Source organism: Dryobates pubescens, chromosome 10 (genome assembly GCF_014839835.1).
Source record: "Dryobates pubescens isolate bDryPub1 chromosome 10, bDryPub1.pri, whole genome shotgun sequence".
Lineage (NCBI taxonomy): Eukaryota > Metazoa > Chordata > Aves > Piciformes > Picidae > Dryobates > Dryobates pubescens.
This window is the reverse complement of record NC_071621.1, coordinates 12,923,523-12,945,662: the sequence shown is the minus strand read 5'-3', so window position 1 is coordinate 12,945,662 and position 22,140 is coordinate 12,923,523. Positions and strand designations below refer to the sequence as shown.

The window sequence follows — 22,140 nt, the reverse complement described above, 5'->3', positions numbered from 1 at the left end:
TGATGATGAAAAGCTGTGAACTACATAGCAAATCTACCTCTTAGCCCACCACACACTAACCATGCAGTTAACTCCTTTCACAGACAAGCCCTTATGCATAAATTTGCTTAAAACCAGTCAGCTGCATCCCTTATGAAAGGCACAAGAGTACCCAATAGACTAGTGACCACATTTCTAACATCTTTAATATTCTCCTCCATTTTCATGTGTGAGGTCCCATGAGCCCTCTGAGGCAGCAAACACTTTGTCTTCTAGATTCATTTCAACTAAAGGTAAGTTCCTCATCTGGTTCATTAAAAAGCTAGCAAAGCACTTGGGAAAAGAAAGGAGATAGGATATCCTGCAGCAACAGTGCTGGTTTAAGCCACCATAAATATTCTTCTCTAAGAACTCCCTAACTTGTTTCTTCTCTAAACTCTTAATAAAAGGAAAATGCAGATCCCTACAGTTGGGATGTGTTATTATGAAGTTTATAGCCCATTACAAAAAATAAACTATGGATTAGGTGTGAACTTGGCTCTGGAGGCCTCAGCACAGGAAGGACATGGACATGATGGAGTTGGTCCAGAAGAGGGCCACAAAAATGACCAGGGGGTTGGAACACCTCTGCTATGAGGACAGGCTGAGGGAGCTGGGGTTGTGCAGCTTGGAAAAGAGAAGGCTCTAGGGAGATCTGGTAATGACCTTCCAAGTCCCTCAATGGGGCCTACAAAAAGGATGGAGAGAGACTGCTTACAAAGGCCTGTAGTGATATGATAAGGAGCAATGGTTTCAAATTAAAGAACAGATTTATACTGGATGTTAGGAACAAGTTCTTTATTGTGAGGGTAGTGGAACACGGAAACAGGTTGCCCAGGGAGTTAGTTGAGGCCCAGTAGTAGTTGGAGATATTCAAGGTCAGGCTTAACAGGACTCCGGACAACCTGACCTAGTTGAGGACACCCCTACTTACTGCAGAGGGGTTGGACTAGATGACCTTTGGAGGTCCCTTGCAACCCAGACCATTCTCTGATTCTAAGGACAGTACTTTAGTACGAACCAGACAAGAAGTTACACTGAACCTCTGACAAACAGCCATAATAACAAGGCCCAAATTTATGCAGCAAGCTTGACATGTAAAAAAAAATAAATAAATTTGAAGCATTTCCCCTCTGTAGCACTTCCCAACCTAAAACCAAACAAAAATAAACACAGTTCCTGCTCCAAAGGACAATCTGAAGTTCTTATTTTAAGTCACTTGATGAGTATGATCATCCTACGGATTTATGTGCCCATTAAAGACAGCGAGCAGGGAAGGGGAAAAAAATGGATCTACTCTGCCTCCAGAGGGAATGCGAAGAGCAATCAAACATGTCACAATGAAACTGAAGATCAAAACAGAAAGAACAAGTCACCAAGCAGCAGTTTTACATCCTGTTCCTGGAAAGATTTTGGCAAGCATTAAAAATAAACAAACCACGCTCTGACATTGTTATCCCAGGAAAGCACTCCGGAATCTGGGTGCTCAGCAGCTAGATCGTTTTCAAACATCTACCCAAACACCTTTTCATCTCTTACCTGTACAAATACCTACTAGAAGACTCTCTACTTGCCTGGGCTATGCTGAGCATGGGTCACTAACATTATTCAAGCAAAGTTAAGATTTTTCATCTTGCTCATTAACACCCTCACAACCAAGGATCCCAGCACAGCACCTCTTTCACTGTCACCTACAAATAAATTGGGACCAGTGTGGACAGTGCTTTGAACTGAGACCAAAAAGCCTTTTCCACTCCCAGGTTACCAACTGAACAGACCTTGCTATCAGAGTTGCTTACTGACTTCAATGCATTAGACCTTGCTACAAATAGGATGTGACTGTAAAATTCAGCTCTAATTTTAGCTACAATATTTTATTCAAATATTGATCATATTTTTATTCAAACTATCACTGAGCACCCTTCCCTCCTATTTTATTCTCCCCTCTTGCATGGCCCACAGACCAACCAGATGATGTTTGTGCTCTCTAATGCCCATGCTATCATCAATCACCTTCTCACTACACCTGAAATTGAGATTAAAAAAAAAAAAAATCCTATGTATTATGATCAGTGTAGCTCTTGAAGCTGGAGTTAAAGACCATGCTCATTTAAACAAAACAACTACACAGAAGTTCAGCTGTTTTCCAGCAAGCCTTTAGCACCTACATGATGGTTTAATTTTCCATGCAAGTGACAAGTCCTCTCTGTTTCCTTCTCTGTATTAAGTTCACAGCATCACAGAATGGTGGGGGTTGCCAGGGACCCCCCTTGCAGATCATCTAGTCAAATCCCCCTGCTAAAGTACGGTCACCCAGAGCAGGTTACACAGCATCACATCCAGGCAGATTCTGGGTGCCGCCGGGAGAGACTCCACAACCTCTCTGGGCAGCCTGTTCCAGTGCTCTGGCATGCTCACAGAAATGTTTTTCCTTCTATTTAGGTGGAACCCCCTGCATTCCATCTTGTGCCCATCGTGTCTTGTCCTCTGAAAAGAATCTGGCTCCATCGTACAGATCCCTGACCTTTAGCTATTGATAAGATCTCCTCTCAAGCTGTCCTCCTGCAGGCTAAACAGCCCCAGGTCTCAGCCTTTTCTCCTCACAGAGATGCACCTGGCCCCTCAGCACCTTTGTGGCCTACACTGGACTCTATCCAGTACTTTCCTGACTTTCTTCAACTCAGGAGCCCAGAACTGGACCCAGTAGTCCAGATGTGGCCTCCCTAGGACAGAGTACAGGGGAAGGAGAACCTCACTCAAACTGCTGATCGCACTCTTCATGTACCTCAGGAAACCACTAGCCTTCTTGGCCACAAGGGCACATTGCTGGTTCATGGTGAACATCATCTCCACCAAGACTCTCAGGTCCTTCATCACAGACCTGCTTTCCAGCAGGTCACCCCCTAACCTCTACTGGTAAAGGGAGTTGTTCCTCCCTATGTTGCTAGTAATGCTGGGGATTTTGCAGCTAATATATTAACAGCAAAAAGGTTAATCATAAGGGCATTGGGACTAGATGACCTTTGGAGGTTCAGTGATTCTGTGAAAAGCAAGACTGGTGTTAGAATAAAGCATAGAGTTTAGGAAGAAAAGCTTGCTGCACTGAGCAACAAAAATAAATGGAGGTAGAAAAAGAAAAAAGGAAAATTACTTGGAAAACAATGCAGGCAAAAATAGTACAACATCTATTTTACAAGGTGGAAATAGCCCAGAAAAGGAAAGACAGCAAATAAAAGCCCAGTTTACAGCCTCAAAAATGTACTGAATGAAAAATGGGCTCCAGTCCACCAACTCTGGACACATGAACAGCGAGAGAAAGATCAGGCTGTGGCAGCAATGTGGAAGCAAGCAGACTGGACTGAAAAATAGGTACTGAAAACATTTGTAACTGTGCTATCACCATTGTTCATGGCTAAATCATTTGCAGTGACCATGACTTGCATTTCAACTATGTAAAAATCAAGAGCACTTGACTTGCTGATCCTTAATTCATGCAGAGGCAAGCACTTGAGTCTCTGAAACTGCTTGCACCACAGCAGATAAATGCAAATACACAGCAGCACAACTATCTTTCATTTTGGCTAGATAAAAAAAACAGGAGATAAGGTCTTCTAAAATGACTCTGGGATTCTCTTGCTTGCTGAGGCATCCCTGCCTCAAATGTCACTGTAATAATTATCCAAGAGTTGAAAGGAGAAAAATCTTTATTTCCCTCCTTAGCACTAGACTATTCAAAGAAAGAGCAGGTTTAACAAAGTTGAAAGGCAATAGTGAAGATTACACTTAAGGAGAGGACTCTGAGGGACTTCACAGCTCCACACGTGCACCCCATAGCAGCCTGATACACTGAGTTAAGTCCACTTCAGAGACTGGTTTCTTTTCCCTGGAAGACAACTAGGGCAGAGCTGCAGTGGATGCCACCAGCATGCCCAGTTTGGACACTGGGAGCCAGCCTTTGGAGCATGTTGCAGAACACACCTGTCCACATCACAGAGATGTAAGAATATGCAAGGTACCCTGTCAGGCACCACAAAGCACAGCCAGAGCTAGAAGCATGTTGATCAGATGGGATTCTTCAACTCTACAACAGCAAATGCTGAAGAGGCACCGACTTCAGTAGGGGAGATGTTTCCAGAAGTGGTCACAGATCCATACATTCATAGAATCATTTGCGTTGGAAGGAACCTTAAAGATCATCTAGGACAAGAAGGGATGGTTTGAAGCTGAGGAAGAGTAGCTTTAGACTGGATCTCAGGAAAAAGTTCTTTAGTATGAGGGTGATGTGACTCTGGAACAGGTTGCCCAGGGAGGTTGTGGATGCTTCCTCCCTGGGGGTGTTCAACACCAGGTTGGATGAGGCCTTGCACAGCTGAGTCTAGTTGAGAGGCATCCCTGCTCATGGTGGGGAAGTTAGAAAAGATGATGTCTGAGGTCCCTTCCAACCTAAGCCATTCTATGATATTCAGAAACATAACCCCTCACCGGAAAGATCATGCTGACATGGAAACTTTCACTTACAAGCTCAAAGCCAAAATTGCAACTGAGAGTGCCAACTGTACCATTTCTGAAAGGATGTATTAGAATAGAAGTTAATGGTTTTGGTATTATCCATAGACTTAAACTAACAAACAGTGAGGATCATTTTCAGATGCATCCGGGTCCTATTTTCAAAAGTGCTTTTAGTCCTCAAAGAGACAGAATGCTTGAAAACAGTGTTGGGAGCTAAAACAGCCAAGACCTTTCAGAAAGTGGAAGGGGAAGCACTGGCTGCATGAGTGTGGGGTGGGGTACATTTGTCACTCCTTGACACCCCCTCTCTGGGACCCAGGTTCTGGCATGGTGGTGCAGAGCTAGCTGGGGAAATCGGGTTGTGATAGGTATCTTTTTTGCTGCTACAGTGTGACAGTAATGCAGGGGTTGGAGATCTACTTAATTAAACCATGTGAGCAACCTTTAGGGTCTCCACTGCAGAGGAAAGCTGACCCCTGCTGCATCTGGCACATCTAAGGCAGTGGCTGTAGGGCACAGCCTCCTTGCAGGCTCTAATTTACTCCTCTGGGATATGTTATTGTATTGAGAGAATTTATCTTTCTTCCACCTCAAAACCCCATAAACCAGGGCAGATGATCTCTGTATATTTTTGGTTGTGGCTCTGTTCCACTGGGCCATTCACAGCATTCCTTGTGTCCATCTTCCCTTGAAATTGATTGAGCATACCTGGACTTGAAGAGGCTTTTGTGCCTGAAGTGCAAATTTCCAGCATGGGGAGGAGGGCTCCAAATTGTTTTCTGTGTCTTTCCTGGGACACTTACTCTCCCTGAGCACATCCTGGCAGAACCTGACAAGTCAGGTGGACAGAGCTTCAAGCAACCTGATCTAGAAGATGATGTCCCTATCCAGTTGGACTAGCTGAGCTTTAAAAGGTCCCTTCCAACCCAAACTATTCCATGATATGAAGATTTACATCCAGATCTCAGTCTGGGCTGAGGCACCTGCTGGCTAGTACACTAATAGAACTTCTACTTGCATCCTTCCCAGCTAGCATGAAGAATTAAGATGTCAATATCTACCTTTACAGTTCACACTAAGCAGTTACACAGACATTTAAGAAATGGTAAAACTGGATTCAAGAGCTTTATTCCCTTTCAGAAGGTTCAAAATTACAATTTTCACTCTAGCAAGGTGGTCCAGTCACAAGGCAAGCAGCTAGGAAGATAATGCAAGATTCAAAGACTGAAAGAAAGGAGAAGAAAAGAAAGCATGGTCTAATTCCTGTGAAAATGGAGCCTAAGTTTTAATCCCTACTCCCAGCTCCACTTTGTTTTAGATATTATGCCATTAAAAACTAGGAAAGAACAGCAGCAGAGCAGTAGGAATAATCTAAACAATATTTAATAGATATTTGCATCTGAGCTAGGTCCACATAAGCCATTTAAAACCCATGGGGAGACACACACTTTTGGGAAGAGTCATTTCATCCTGAAGTAAACATCTGAGCTCTGCTAAGCACATTTGGTGAGGTTAGTTCTGTTGTAGTGTCTGCTAAGTATTTCCAGTGAAAAACAATGTATGTAAGGTCCTGAGAGAAGGTCTTGGGGGGTACTGAGTGTTAGCAGTTACTGGAGCGTACATCTCATTCCTAAACCACTACCTAAGCTTTCTGCTTCCTGTTAGACAATTACCATTGCAGATCCCACCATAGTTCATAAGGTTTACCCATTCACAGACATTTCTGGGAGACAAAAATCAATCTCTAAGCATGGCAGCATTTAACTTCAAGTGAAAGAGCACATATCCTGTTTATAAAAGTAACATCCTCAGTGCAGTGAAAGAAAAAATACAAATGATCAACATTAAACATACGCAACTATGTTCATACATCAGTAGTTAAGACGGTCTCAGCTTCATTTAGTTTTAGAATAGAATAAACCAGGTTGGAAGAGACCTTCAAGATCATTGTGTCCAACCTATCATCCAACACCACCTAATCAACTAAACCATGGCACCAAGCACCCTATCAAGTCTCCTCCCTGAACACCTCCAGTGATGGTGACTCCACCACCTCCCTGGGCAGCCCATTCCAATGAGCAACCACTCTCTCTGTATAGAACTTCTTCCTAACCTCCAGCCTAAACCTCCCCTGGTGCAGCTTGAGACTGTGTCCTCTTGTTCTGGTGCTGGTTGCCTGGGAGAAGAGACCAACCTCTGCCTGTCTACAGCCTCCCTTCAGGCAGTTGTAGAGAGCAATAAGGTCACCCCTGAGTGTCCTCTTCTCCAGGCTAAGCAACCCCAGTTCCCTCAGCATCTCCTCATAGGGCTGTGTTCCAAACCCCTCACCAACTTTGTTGCCCTTCTCTGGACTCGTTCCAGCAAGTCAACCTCCTTCCTAAACTGAGGGGCCCAGAACTGGACACAGGACTCGAGGTGTGGCCTAACCAGTGCAGTGTACAGGGGCAGAATGACCTCCCTATTCCTGCTGGCCACACTGCTCCTGATGCAGGCCAGGATGCCATTGGCCCTCCTGGCTGCCTGGGCACACTGCAGGCTCATGTTCAGCCTACCATTAACCAGCACCCCTAAGTCCCTCTCTGCCTGGCTGCTCTCCAGCCACTCTGACCCCAGCCTGTAGCACTGCATGGGGTCATTATTCACATCACAAATCTAACAGCTTCCTCCATTGCGTTCTACTGGAGGGGAAGTTGAATGCACTCCCACTTGATCAAAAGGCAATACTAAAAAATAAAAAAATATCAGAGCAGGTTGAATAAAACTATAAATTAATAAATCACTTTTGTAATCTAAGTTTTGAGGTTCTCATTCCTTAGCTTTTGGGGGGGGAAACTAAATTTATTTTTTTTAATAAATAAATAAACCCAGAATGATTTATCCATTTTCCTCTATCATATGAGATCTGCTACAAAGATTCATCTGCCTTTTTTCAGCTTCACCTTTAAAAACAGCATTTATTCTCTCTAGTGACTGGTGATCCAACCTGCACGTCAAGTAAGTCTCATGTATTCAGCAGTTCACCATTTCATCTGTCATTTACACAACAACTTTACTGAACAGCATCAACAGGTGAATGTTCCTTGGCAGTCTGTCTGTAACTGTCAAGTAACACAGACATCTCTTCCCAAAAACCCAGGCTTGCAAACTGAGGTCTCCGGATGGGGAGGGGGGTGAGGGTGGGGAATTAAATTACTGGACCCTAAAGGAGTACAAGAATTTAACCATGCTACAAACGTGAATTTCATACTCTGCAAAACATTCAGCAGTGACCAACTTGAGTAGCAAAACTGAGCACTGCTCAGTAAGCATTTGGTATGTCACAAATAGCAGCGTTATGTGAGCGTGTGTTTTCTCTAAGGATCAGCCTGAGCAAACTTTGAAGGTGAAGCCAACACCACTCACTCTGCAATGCAGAACACACTTGCCCGGAAGCTGGAAATAAGTAACTGCATGTTTGCTCTGCCCTAAGGTAGTATCACTTCATTAATTTATCAGCAACACAAGTGAAAATGTGAAGTATTTTTAAGAAACATGAGATATCCAGGAAGAAAACGCAACATTATCTCAGAGACTTGGGCAGAACAGTCACAAGAGAGAAACATTTTGAACAGCTGACAAAGATTTCCGTGAAGGGAGGCAGTCACACAGCTGGATGAAAGTCATTGTACAGATGAATTCCTGATCACAAACCACAACTTTCACAAGTTTAATCCAATTAGCACCGAATTTGAGGCTTCTTTTAAATGCTTTCACAGCTAGCAGAATCTTTTTCTCCATCATTTCTTAAGAAAGAAGATATTAAGAAGCAAAGCTATCCAAGACAGTTGCCTGGCAAGTGCTAGTAGCACATAAAAAAAGCACGTGGATTTTGACCAACTTTCTTGAGTTTAGGTCTAAAACACTTATTTAGACCTGAAGAAAAAGCAAACCACCTATGTCCTCTCACAAGTTGCTAATTAAATCACAAAGAAAGCGAGGACTCGGAAGGATTCAGACATGAACTGAGGATTTGGATTCCTTGGAACACCCAACTCTTAAGTACAAACTTCTGTGAGCAAACTCATGTCTTGACCTGCTAACACTACTAAAATACAGGCTGCCCAAGGGGGTTGTGGAGTCTCCCACTACAGAGATATTCAAAACCTGCCTGGATGCATTCCTGTGTGATCTGGTATAGGTGATCCTGCTCTGGCACAGGGGTTGGACGAGATGACCTTTCAAGGTCCCTTCCAGGCCCTAACTTCTGTGGTTCTGTGAGCTACCACTGGCAACATAATTCTTTTAATTGCAAGAAACTGTTACAACTCTGGGGCTGTTGCAGCTTGGCAGGGGTCACCAAGACTTTGGGATCAAGCACCTGAATCTTCCCACTGAAGCAACTTCCCAAAAGAACAAGAGTGTTTGAAACACAGGAAACTTGGGGCATCAAAAAGTCCTACTCTGCCTGTACAACACAGAACAGGTAGAAAGAAGAAAAAAACTTGGCAGTACAAAATGTGTTTGTGCATAAATCTGGAAAAGAAAATGGTGAGCCACAGCGTGGCTCCAGTGTAATCCAGCCCTTGGTTTGATGGTGACCACCATCTGCTGTTTCACAACACAGGTAACAAAATCCCACAGTACGCATATGAAAACTACCTGTCCCTGGGGCATCTTTAAATCCTCTTTCTAGTTAGAGCCTGGATTAACTTGGAAGCAAGAAACTTCACATTCTTAGTTTTCTTTTTATGTATTTTTCACAACAAGCCAATATTCATTAGTGTCTCAATCTTCAAGCTCTGACCTCAGTAATATCTTACAGCACTCAACTGTAACTGACTTTGGGACGCGTGAAAGGAATTTAAATCCGAATGGCTTTTACATTTCATTCATTATCCTTTTTCCCCCCTGTGTTTACAATATCAATGAATGCATCTCTCTAGGAATATTCTTTGTATACTTATAAAAAATCTCCTCTGAAGTTAACAGCACTCCTTTCTAAAAAAAAAAACACCCTTTTCCAACTGGAACTTTCATACAGCTGTTCTTAGTCTACAGATCCACCATCTTTCAAGACAGTGCTTCCACAGCTGAGCATTAAAATCAAGGCAAACAAGTAATCAACAAGAGGTAGAAACACATATCCCAAATAAAATACCCCCCTAGTTTTACCTGTGATTCTTCTATTTGTCAACTCCAGATCCATGTTAACATGGGTGCGTTCCTCTGACCTATCACCATATTACCCGCAACATTTTGTTGCCCTAACAGCTGATTTTCAATATACTAGGGTGTATTTGCCATGAACATTTTCCCTTCTGATGCACACTTCTAGTTCCATTTCATTTGTACTTTTGTGGCCCTTTCACAGTACTATTTTATCCACAGCAGCGATTCCTTTTAGGCTGGATTAGCTGTCTCTCACCTCAATCTTTCTTAAAAACAATTCATCTCCTTCCTGTTTTCTTGGCAAAAAAGATTAATTATCCATGCCACTGAAAAAAAACAAAACACCAAAACCCACAAACCAGCACAATAAAAATTATTCTACTTTATTTATTTCACAGTGACCAAAAAAATACAAATCTACCTTTCTAACCAATTTCCTGTTGGTTACTCAGTTTAAGGTTTCCAGTGATGCTTTCTCTCACCAATAACCACTTTGGATGCTGACTCATACTCAGTGGTTGACTGAGCTGGGGTGTTTGAGTGATGCATTCCTTGGTGTTCCTTAAACCCTCTACCAGGGATGAAGAGAAAACAAACTTACTCCTCAACCAGTCCCAACTTAAAATCAACAGCACAAACACAGACCAGTGGCAACATCAATCTGCATTAACATGTTAGGCTTTAAAGTGCAAAGGCTAAAAACACATTCCATTGCTCACCTGATTCCTCCTGCCACAAAGAATAATGTCAAAGAAAAGGCTGGGCATGAGAGTTACTATTTTGGTCATAGCAGATAAGGTTGTTGTGGAATACAAATCAACCACTTTAACCAGTGACTTCAGGGATCCATTCCAACCTCAATAATTCTGTGATTCTGTAAGGAAAATTAGACACTGGAATGGACTGCCCAGGGAGGTGGTGGAGCTGCCATCCCTGGAGGTGTTTAAGGAAAGTTTGGATGTGGCACTTAGTGACATGGTCTAGCCAATGCAGTGGTGTTAGGTCATATGCTGGACTTGATCTCAGAGGTCTATTCCAGCCTCAGTAATTTTGTGATTCCTTGAAAGACTTGGGTTTTCTATATAAGTTCATGCCAAGCATGATCCATCTATCCATGCTTCAGAATAATGATCCACACTTTCAAAAGAGCAGAGATGTTTCTCTTTGGAACATAATTAAGACAACTATCAGAACTATGAAATTACAACTTCATGAAGTTTATCAAAACCAGATGCAAAAGCTCCTTGCTTTTGATCCCCTAAACCTTTGTTAGGCTCTTTGATACGTGCTAGTCACTCTGGTCTCCACTTCTGTGTTGAGAGTTTGTGTTTTCATTAGTTGCATTTTTCTAAGGGTTTTTGGAAGGTACCTAAGCCTGGCAGCTCAGCATGCTTTCACTTCTCTGCCGCGTTCCAGTGCGTCATTTCCTAACACGTCAGTTTTATCGTACTCCAATCTTTATTGCCAGAGAGGCAGCGTACCTGGAACAAAGATATCACAAATTACCCTAATAATGACACCTTACTCCAGAAGTTACTGAAGTTCTCAGCAATGCACTCGGTTGAATCACTGTGTTGTAGCTGCTGATCATAGACGCTCATGCTTCCTAGATTGATTTTTCCTTTCACATAAGACACTTCTCTCGCCACATCCTCTCCAGATCCACCTTGGACTTCACAGCTTCCTTCTTTCTACTGCCAGCTGTATGTACATTCTCTTCATGGACTACGTCAGGCTTAGTTTTCCACCTTTTAAACGACTTCTACTTGGCACTCCCCTTACCCCCAACATTTAGCCCTTACACCTATTTGTCAAATAGTCATTCAGAGACCTCTACTAGCTTTGCAAGCATGCTCCATCTAGAACAGTCAGCAATTTCATTTCTTGACTTACAACTTTTGGTCACCCTTTCTATGAAGATTGCATCTTCCTCAAGCTCCCCTGTTTTAGAACTGAGTTTTCTTACCTGCTGCTAACTTTTCTTAACCTTCAAACAGATTGCTAATGTGTTATTTAGGTCAGCTACTACTGACTACCACAGAATTTGTCTAAGCTTAAATATGCATTTCAAGTATCTATCACAAAGCTGGACATTCACATGGCCTCTTTAGCCTAGTTTAAGCTAATTCCATTTTAACTACCACCTCCAGGAAACAATGCATTTCTTTGGGCTGAGTTTCCATTGTTGTTGCATCCTGCCATAGAATCATTTTGGTTGGAAGAGAACTATTGTTGGAATCACAGAATTATTTAGGTTGAAAAAGGCCTTGAAGATTAAGTCCAACTGTTAATCCAACACTGCTAAGTCCACCACTAATTGTCCCACCACATCTACACATCTTTTAACTACCTACAGGGATGATGACCACTGCTTTCTTAGGAAGCCTGTTCCAGGCCCTCACAATCCTTTTGGTAAAGAAATGCTGTTTCCTCTTGTTCCATTGATTGCCCACTGGAATGTGCTGCCTGGGGAGGTGGTGGAGTCACCATCATTGGAGGTGTTCAGGAGGAGACTTGATAGGGTGCTTGGTTGCATGGTTTAGTTGGTTGGGTGGTGTTGGATGATAGGTTGGACGTGATGATCTTGAAGGTCTCTTCCAACCTGGTCTGGTCTATTCCATTCTATCATTTGTTCCTTGGGAAAAGAGTGAGCTCCACCTTACTGCAATCTCCTTTCAGGTGCTAGTAGAGATCAATGAGATCTTCCCTCAGACTCCTTCTCTCCAGGCTAAACAACCCCAGTTCCCACAGCCACTCCTCACAAGAAGTCACGCAGCACTCCACCTTGGACGTTTCCTTGCAGTGTATTGTTGATAACAAGAACACCACACACTGCAGGCTCTGGCATCAAACTAAAATTTCACACACTTCTATCATGCACTAATTAATATGGCTTTTGTGAGCTACTGCAGTTTGTTCTCAGGAGGAAACCATTATAACCCTGGTAGTCATTAATACTAAAAGGCAATGAACATGCCCTGGCTCTTGTGCTACTAGAAAGCTGTAGATAAGTTGGAAGGCAGCCAGGGCAGTACTGGAGGGACACTGAGTGGAGTATGAAATCAAGTGATTACTTGCACACAAACTTAAACTACCAACTTCATTCAGCATTAGGCTGGTTGAGGACTTTGCCAACTAGAACTGATCATTAAGACAGAAAAATGGTACAGCCCTAAACAACCAAAAAATGCTACAGTTTCACTGATAAACACCATTTTCTTATAAAAGGGAATTTGCAAGACCAGGACTGATGAAGTACACCATTCCCCAAATATCATTCAGACCTGTGAGTTCAAGGGTAAGCAGTTCTGTTCTCCAAGGTACTCCAAGATCTAAATGATCATAATGGAAAGCAATCAAATGCTAAAGCACAGCTGCTGAAACACAGGAATCTTTAGAAACTGGCCTGCTCTCGCTTTGAGAAATTGTTTGTTTTCCCCAGACCATTGCAGACATCAACAGGGTCACACAATTTCTCACAATTTCTACTGTAGTTCTGAGAAATTCTCTGCTGCTCCAGCTTTAAGAGCTTTGTTTGGCTCTTGGGAAGAGAAATAACCGTACCAGGCTGATGGGAAACTGCATTTCTGAGACTGACAAATGCTAGAGGCTACCAAGAAACACTTGTTAATGCTAAAATGTTTGTTGAGCTTTGTAGAACAGCCAAAGCAAAGGAGAGTTCATTGATTTGGGGAGAAAACCATGAACCTGGAGGAATGCAGCTGGACTGCTAAGTGTTGCATGATCCAGAGAGACATCTTGATGTTAAAATGTGAGACAACTGGCTTTCAGGAAGCAGTGAGCATAAAGCCACAAGGTTCTGCAGCAGGGTATTTATTCATCATCTGCACCTTTCTGGCAGGTCAGTCCTTCAGTAGGTCCTGCCCCCTCCTTCATCCCCCACAAAAAAAAAGTCACTCTATCCTTGTCTTCTATCTCCAGTAGGTCAATGTCACTGGTCACAAAGTAGGTTCTCTCCCTCCCCCCAAATCTACCATGTTTCTGCCCAAGAGATGCAGTCTGTCAGCTACTGAAGAGCACAGGAACACTACAGTTACTCTGTTTTAATCACCATATCAGCAGTGCCATGATTTTTCCAGAAGTTCCCATGAGGTTCTCAGTTGAGCACTGACCATAAGCAAGCTAATCTAAATGTCATCATCCAGATGGGCTCAGGAACGTGTGCATCAGGCACTAACAGTTGAGCCAGCAGTATGTTCTTGTGGTCAAGATGACAGATGGTTTCCTGGTGGCCAGCAGGTTGAGGGAGGTTCTCTTCCCCCTCTACCTTGCCCTAGTGAGGCCACACCTAGAGTACTGAGTCCAGTTCTGGGCTCCCCAGTTCAAAAAAGACAGGAAACTACTAGAGAGAGTCCAACAGAGGCTACGAAGATGAAGAAGGCACTGAAGCATCTCTCTGACAAAGAAAGGCAGAGACACCTGGGGCTGTTTAGCCGGGACAAGAGAAGCCTGAGAGGAGATGATCTCAATATTTAAAGGGTGAGCATGAAGAGGATGAGGCCAGATTCTTTTCAGTGGTGCCCAGCAACAGGAAAAGGGACAAGAGGCACAAGCCAGGACACAGGAAGTTCCATCTAAACATGAGGGAAAACTACTTTCCTGTGAGGGTGCCAGAGCACTAGAGCAGCCTGCCCAGAGAGTTTGTGGACCGTCCTCTAGAGAGATTCCAGACCCACTGGGATGCAATCCTGGACAGCTTGCTCTAGGAGAGCAGGGTGGCTGGAGTAGAAAATCTCCAGAGGTCCCTTCCAATACCCACCATTTTGTGATTCTATGATTGCACACACATACCTGATACCTGTTCTTACACTAAGGAGTATCAGCACGAAGTAATCTCAAACATGAGAAAAGTTGTATCCATAGTAGTAGAAGACTCAGTAGGCCTCTGAGCTACAAACAGACACAAGGAGAGCATTCTGAGAAACTCTTCCAGCTGCCACAGAATTTGGCTGGGGCCAAGGACAAGGTACAGCACTGACGGATTTCTGGACAAAACATAACTTGCAGTTTAACAGAATCTACATAATCCCTAGGAGGGCTGAACATTAGCCTTGGATGTCCTGTGACAGCTCATGGAGAGCAGCATTTCAAGTTCTTTTTGTTTTTTTTTTTTCCCATTCCACATGGCATTCTGTCACCTCTTTCAGATGGACAGTTACTGGAAAGGGACTGAGCTGCTTATTTCCCCAGAAGCAGAGTGTTTTCCTGTCTTCTACAGAGATTCATGACATGATGTGGAGCCCAGCTAAAACTGGCACTGCAAGCCTAAACACAAGATGACACTCAGGTGAGCTGTCATGGCAGCTCAATGCACATAAAAACTAACAAAAAAGAAATAGTTAAAACAAATCCATGTTCTATTATGAGACAATTAAGTTCAAAGCAAACTTAATTCACTTCCTAAATGAGTAGCAGAAAAGCACATGTGGGTAAGACGTGCTGTTCTTAAAGTCATATTGATCTAAAATGACTGAAGTGTAGACAAGAGGAGTTTATTCTGCATTAGAGACTTATTTGCCAGGAGGTCAGCACAAGAATGATTACCCTTGATAGTTCCTCAGAATTTAACCCTGTGATGCTCTTTGAAAATTTCAGCTCCAAGTGGCTGAAGTCTACTTCCAACAAATCAGTTCATTTGATGGCCAAAAATATTAGAGGTACAGAACCCTCCTCGTACTGAAAAATGAAACAAGCACAGAAATAACACATCACATTCCAAAGTTTACTAGATACACTTCTGTTCTCCAGTAGTTTGTGGCTAATTCAAAAATGCTGCATTTGACTAACAGGTGGTGGCTTCATGGCTTTGATATAAATGTTTTGGTTCAGTCCCTAGGTGAAGCAGGACAGCAATGATCTACTTATATTCCACACATACACAGATAAGATCACCCTGCATTCAGGTCATAACTACCCGATTCAGAACAGCAGTTAAGTTTCTTACTCATAAAGGAAAGGTTGTGAAGAGATATTAACTCTCAGAGCTGCAGACCACATGACAAGTGTTACCTCTGAGTGGCTGATACAGTGCTCTGGCAGAAGCCCGCTTGCAGTATGGATTCAGTCACACACCTGATATGTTTAATGCAGAAGATTCAGCAGTATCTGCTGCGTGAATAAACCCCACTCCTCCAGCACTGCAGACACAACCAACCTTGGATGCCAGAACTTCTCCATTTACATAAGACACCACATGAATTAATCTTTCTGCACTGACACCAGTTAATATGTCTCAAGTACAGTATCAATTATTAAACTTTAAGTAAAACAGCATTTGACAGTACTTTCATATCACTTTTTCCCCCCACTTTTAATACTAACCAAATTCCTGTGGATGTTACACATTACTGCAATGTATTGTGACACTTCCTCAGAGCCACTCCAAACCTCCTAATTTCTGATCAATACTCCACAAGTATGCCTGATATCAAACATTAAGTACAAGAAAAATCAATCACAGAGTCACAGAATGGTTTGAGTTGGAAGGGACCTTAAAGATCATCTAGTTCCAACCCCACTGCCATCACATTAACAGAAGACTCTGCTTCTCTACCCTCTTTGGCAGGAAAAGACCTAATCTTGAGCTTGAAAGCCTGTCAAGCTCCTCGTCATTAGGTATGCTTGGCTTTTGCTTGCAATAATTAATAGCTACAAAGCTTCAGGTTTGTTTCTCCCATACAGATATTCAACAGCAGTTCAAGTCAATGTTCATTTCTTCAGAGACTGGTAAGAACCCTTAAGCTTAATGCTGCAAAGATTTCCAGAAGTATTGGAATGACAGTAAAAAAACTTGACAACCCACTGAAACAAATTACTCCAGCCTCCAAATTCATTTGAAAAAGATGTTAGGTGTCCAAAAGATTTAAACTACAGCAGCTTGCAAAATAGAACTTACTGCTTTGAAACATGGTGCCTCAAAGTCTCTGTTAATTTTTTCCCCCAATTTCTACCAGTTCAGGTTGCAGTTGGGGTTTTTTTCAGTAGTATCAGGTATTCTCTACTGCAAAAATAATTAAAGAAACGATAAAAGGCTTGTACAGATCTTCCACAAGCTAGCTGCCTTTAATTTCAGTTCTCGTTTTAAAGACAGAAAAGGGGAAGGGGAGAAAATATTTACAAAAATGGACCCACCACCAGGCACTGGCATCACAATATGTCCTTTTTGGCTTAAACTTGAGTCAACACTTGCAAAGTGCTTTTATCCTCAAACTCCATACAAATGCAACACATTCGTGATGCAATTAAGTAACAAACTTTCTGGCTGGGCCATCTGTTTGGGTGATTGTCAAGAGTTAAAGGAGGTGAAAAAGTGTGAGCTGTGAAGAGGATACAGAAGAGTGCCTTGTGGTAAATCTACACACCAAAACACACTTGCCATTTTCAGTGCCACCTTTAGCACCATCATTAGCAGCAAGACTTTGATGCAGATTTGCTTTTGCTGAAAGAACATTCAAAACATGCACACTTTGTACCATTTCAGTCAAGGACACATCAAACCCCACAGTTCTAAGAAAAGCTTCCAAAAACTAATGAGCTAAGACAGCCCACCACACTTCAGAAGATGCATTCACCTCTGGAGAGGTTCCCCCATGCACACATTGGAGAACCTGGCAAACCAGCAAGTGTTTTACAGTCACATGCAAAATTAGATCTCCATTGTGCAAGCTTTAATTTCACTAATATTTTCATTCACAAGAGACCAAGTGCTTAATTAACATTTATACCAATTCTTAAGCTATTTACCAATACAAGAGAGGTGCTGATTTGATATCATGGTTTCTTAAACACAGCCCTAAAAACATAGTTCTTTATCACATACTTAAAATTGCAACTGCTCTTCTGTTGGAAGTAAAACTCTTAGTGGAAAAAGACAGTATATGTTTGTGAAAAGGAGGAGAACAGGCACTGGTTTCCTGGGATGATTTGTTCCAGTTTGCAATTTTGCATTCAGAAGCAAGCAGAGGCAAAAGAGACAGAGCACTGTAGGGTAGGGTGGTCTGTACTGTGACCTTAGTTTTGCATCCAAACCTACAATAACACAGGGATAATGACACCCAGCACTCAGAAGTTCCAGTTAAAAATTATATATCGAGATGCTCTTAATAAACCCTACAAGAAACACTTGTTGAGGCCTATCAACTAGCACATTTCATGAGTCAACACTGGCACCATCTTGACAGACACTCAACTTCTTTCTGAAGAAGTTTAAGTCTGTCATAATGGTATCCCAAGTCACATCGTTGTACATTTAGCTTTAGAATAGAATAGACCAGGTTGGAAGAGACCCTCAAGATTGTGTCCAACCTATCATCCAACACCACATAAAGCAAGGAAAACCATTCCCAAAGGGAAGATAATTGTTCCTCACAAAAAAGGTAAAAATTCACCAGATAACCACAGGTCTCATTACTTTGAACAGTTACAACTTTAAAATGAACCACTGGCTGGAGAGGTTAAGCTATTTCATGGTATGCAGCCTTCATAAAACACAAGTTATTTCCACAGCTACCAGTTTATCCCACCATTCAACAGCAACGGGTGAAATCAACACCACACATTCGTATTTACCTACTCAAGCATGATTTTTATCACCCACCAAATTCCAAAGAACATTTTTAATTGGATTGCACATTTTAAGACAAGAGTACATAAAGTTAAAACATTTAGCCTGCTACTGATACAGGTTCATTTGGTATCTAAACTAGTCAAGCCACTACAGAGCTACTCTTTGAGCACTGCTGTCAATACTATGTCTTGAAATCCTGAGGTAGCAGAGGTAACATGGCAAAGTTCAAGAGCTCTCTGAGTATTAACAAAGATCTAAAATCCCTCCAAGAAATACGTGATAACTTCCCAGCTGTCAACACGTGCTCAGCATCCCCACAGCATCCCTTCCTGTAAGGAAAGGCTATACCTTGTTTCCATAACAATGAACAGGCTCTTTGTTCTAATTATTAACAGGAAAGAAAACAGGACTGTTACACAACTACTGAACAACATGCAACCTGGAGCTCCTACTTCTCCTTGAGGCTCCTAACATAAATAACCTAGTGGCACCTTTCAAGAGTACACTCTTCAGGCAAGACAATATTGACCACATTTGGAAAAAAGAAACAAACACACACACCACCAAAAAAATCCCAAACCCAACAAACCCAAAAAAGCCCACATCAAAACCACTGTTGAAACTGCTGAGCATCAAAACAACCTTCGAGGTAATCAACAAAACCCCCAAACTATAGATGCTCCTCCTTGATTGTAAAATGAATACATAGGGCAGTTCCAAACAGCTGTTACTTGGCAGCTGAAATTGAAAACTTAGAGCAGACTAAGTTATTCAGAATAAAACACATTGAGGTTTTGCAACTATTTGCTTAGATTTTGTTATGTATTGCTGTCAGTGCACATCCACTCTCAAGCAATGCTGCTATCAAAAGTGAAACTAGCTATAAATCACTGAAATCAAAATCCCTTTTGCTATCCAAGGAAAGTTACATACAGATGGTAAATAACAGAAGTTCAGGAGGAAAAAAAAAAAAAAGGAAGGACCAATTCAGTTTTCAATCAATGTTTAGCAACCCTCTAACTTGTATCCTTTAAACACCACTTTAGAGACTAACTGAAGTAAAACTCACATAGAGCAATCTAGTTACGGCAAGCTTTATCCAAAAGCATAAAACACACCAGGAAACAGCTACTGCCACCACAAACCAAGCCCAATGAGTCGGTTGTTTCAAAGGAAAAGAAAGCCCCTGCCACACAAGTTATCACAGAAAGCATCAAAAATCACCCAAGTTTCTTCCTCACATATCCACAGTTTCTTTCTTAGAGATGAGAAAATGCAAATACATTAAATACACCAGACACAAGCAAAAAAATTCAGAGACTAAAACTGTTTCCACCTGAGGGGCTATTCCACATCAGGATAAATAAGCTATCACTTGCCATATGCAGAGGGCAAAACAGAGACAAGCTTAAAAAATTGGAAAATATCAAATTAACCCCCAATGCAAAAATCCAACACATTTGAAAGCCTCTAAGAAAAGGGCCATGCATTAATTGCTGTCCTATTGATAAACCACACCCCGTGATGCAATTGAAGTCATCAGGATTTTTATTTCTTTCTTTATTTTTACTCAAATGCATTTACAGGTCACTATGTCAACCTCTGCATTTATCCTGCAGCTCACACAAGAAAAGTATTTTTACACACTCACTTCTGTTGTGTCACACTGCAAAAAACCATTGGTTTTCTTTGCAGACCACATTTCAAAAGGAATATTTTCATTTAAAAAATTCAAAACTTTAAGTGTGTTGGTGGTTTTTAAGACAAAGTTCTGCAACAGTTCAACAAAACAATGATTTTTTTCTAATTAGTCCTTTATATGACATAAGAAGCTCAGGAGGGCTGGGGAACTGTATATAAATACCTCTTTTCTAGGAAGATAACCCTGTTTTTAGAAGTTAGCAGGCCTCACCTGCCTTTCATATTGATTAAGTGGCAGACAACACAAGACGACAGAACATTCATCTTATTTCATTATAATCCAGCAGCGGCTGCTGTGAACTCACTGACAGGACGTCTGCACTTTGCAAAAAGCAACTTCCTTTATATAAGGAAACACCTACACACCGATTCAATTAAAAAAAAAGAAAGAAAGAAAAAAACCACAACCAAACAAACAACAAAAAACCCAACCCCAGACAAAGCAGGTTTAGAGGGGCAGGAGGTGAGAGTGAGTACCTTCTGGGGAAAAAAAGGAAGGACTGTTAAGAGCAAAAGCAGCCCTGAGCTGGGCTTCTCCAGCAGCAGGAAGTTTCTATGGGGCCTTGCCGAGCATGCGCCGTGAGCTCCACGGTCTCCCTATGTGGCAAGAGTGCAGAGGCAACAACCAAACCAGTAACAGAGGCAGGAGACCGAGAGCAACAAGCACCTTCCCCTCTATATTCTATCGCCGCCTCCACACAGCCCTCCCCGGGCTGCTGTCTTGGCCTGGGCCCTCCCACATCCATTGCACGGAGCAGGAATTAGAGAGTCTGGCAACCAAATCTGCTACTGGAGAGAGAGCAGAGAAGAGGAGGAGCAGCTTGAAAGAAAACAGTGGAGTCCATAACCCATCCCTCCACCTCCAACAGCTCAGGTGGCGGGCGGGGGGGGCGGGAAGGAGCAAGCAGTAAGCTTATCCCCCCCTCCCCTCAACTACAAGAGGGGACGAGGGGGAGGAGAAGAGAGGAATGGAGATAGCACACAATGGCTGTCTGTGTTTGTGGGGAGGAGATGGCCTACAAGAGCAGCCGTGGCTCAGAGCTTCTCTGTGCCTGCTCCCCTCCCCCCCCACCCCGCCATTCCTCACCTCATATACAGAGAGAAAAGGAGAGAGTGAAACAGGATCAGAACACTGCCGTGTGTGTCATTCCTGTTTCAGGGGAGAAGTAAAAATGGACACAAGGAGAGGGGGGAGGGGAGGGGGAAGCGACCCCCCAAGCTGGAGGGAGGGGAGTGCATAAAAGAGAGCCGCTGCCAGTGCCAGACTGAACAAAAATAGTTATTTCGGTTTATGCTCCTTTCTCCAGGAGACCAGAGCTCGGGAACAAACCCAGGGAAAAGGAGAGGCGGGGGCAAGGCGGGGAGGGGGGGTATCAGTCGGCATCAAAAGGCGGGAGGAAGGGGGAGGCCTCCCCCCCCCCTTCTTTCCCGTCCTCCACTGGGGGGGGCAGCGCACATACACATACACAAACAGCTGCTCCCCCCGTAAAAAAAGAAGGGCCCTGCTGAGGGGGGAGAGGACTCCCCTCCCCCCGGAGAGCCGCTCCGGGAATCCCAGGCCCCTCCCCTCCCTCAAAGCGCTCCACCCCCGGGGCCGGGAGGAGGCGGGGGGGGAATAGCCCCGGCCCCCCCTTCCACCCCCCCGCACCGCAGCCCCCCTCAGCCGGCCTTCTGGGGAAGAAGGGAGTGTGTGTATGGGAAGGGGGGAAGGTATCCGGGCCGCTCACCCTGGTCTCCAGGCTCTTGGGGCGGCTGCAGGACGCGCTCCAGCTCGGGGAAGGGCAGCTCGGGCAGGTCCAGCAAGGCCCCGTAACGCTCGAGAAAGGAGCAGACGACGGCGAAGTTAGGCCACGAGCCCGGGCAGCACGGGCCTGCCGGAGAAGGGGGAGGCGGAGATGCAGCCGGAGGAGCTGCCGCCGCCGCCATCTTGGACCTGAGGATGGAGAAGGAGCTGGGGAGGGGGCGGGAGGGGGGGCAATGAGAGAGAAGGGAGGGGGCGCTGCCGAGCCGCGCCGCCACTATCCCACAATGCAACAGCAGGACGGGGAGAGAAGGGGAGGGAGGAGGCGGTGGCTAGAGCAGCGCTGAGCAACACTCCCCCCCCACCTCGTGCGGCCTGGGGAATGAAAACAAGGCAGAGCGACGTTTGGGCGGGGTGGAGATAGGCGGCCGGTTTG

At 43.6% G+C, this 22,140-nt stretch overlaps 1 protein-coding gene across 1 annotated transcript in view; it reads right to left on the bottom strand.

The window, feature by feature from the left end:
• The window catches only part of RSF1 (remodeling and spacing factor 1), a 79,090-nt gene extending 57,107 nt beyond the window's left edge, over window positions 1-21,983 (bottom strand). Inside the window, exon 1 of the mRNA XM_054164491.1 lies at window positions 21,691-21,983. Within this exon, the coding sequence (XP_054020466.1) occupies window positions 21,691-21,889 (199 nt within the window). The 5' untranslated portion in view covers window positions 21,890-21,983. The remainder of the gene's footprint in view (window positions 1-21,690) is intronic.
• Between the last annotated feature and the right edge of the window lie 157 nt (window positions 21,984-22,140).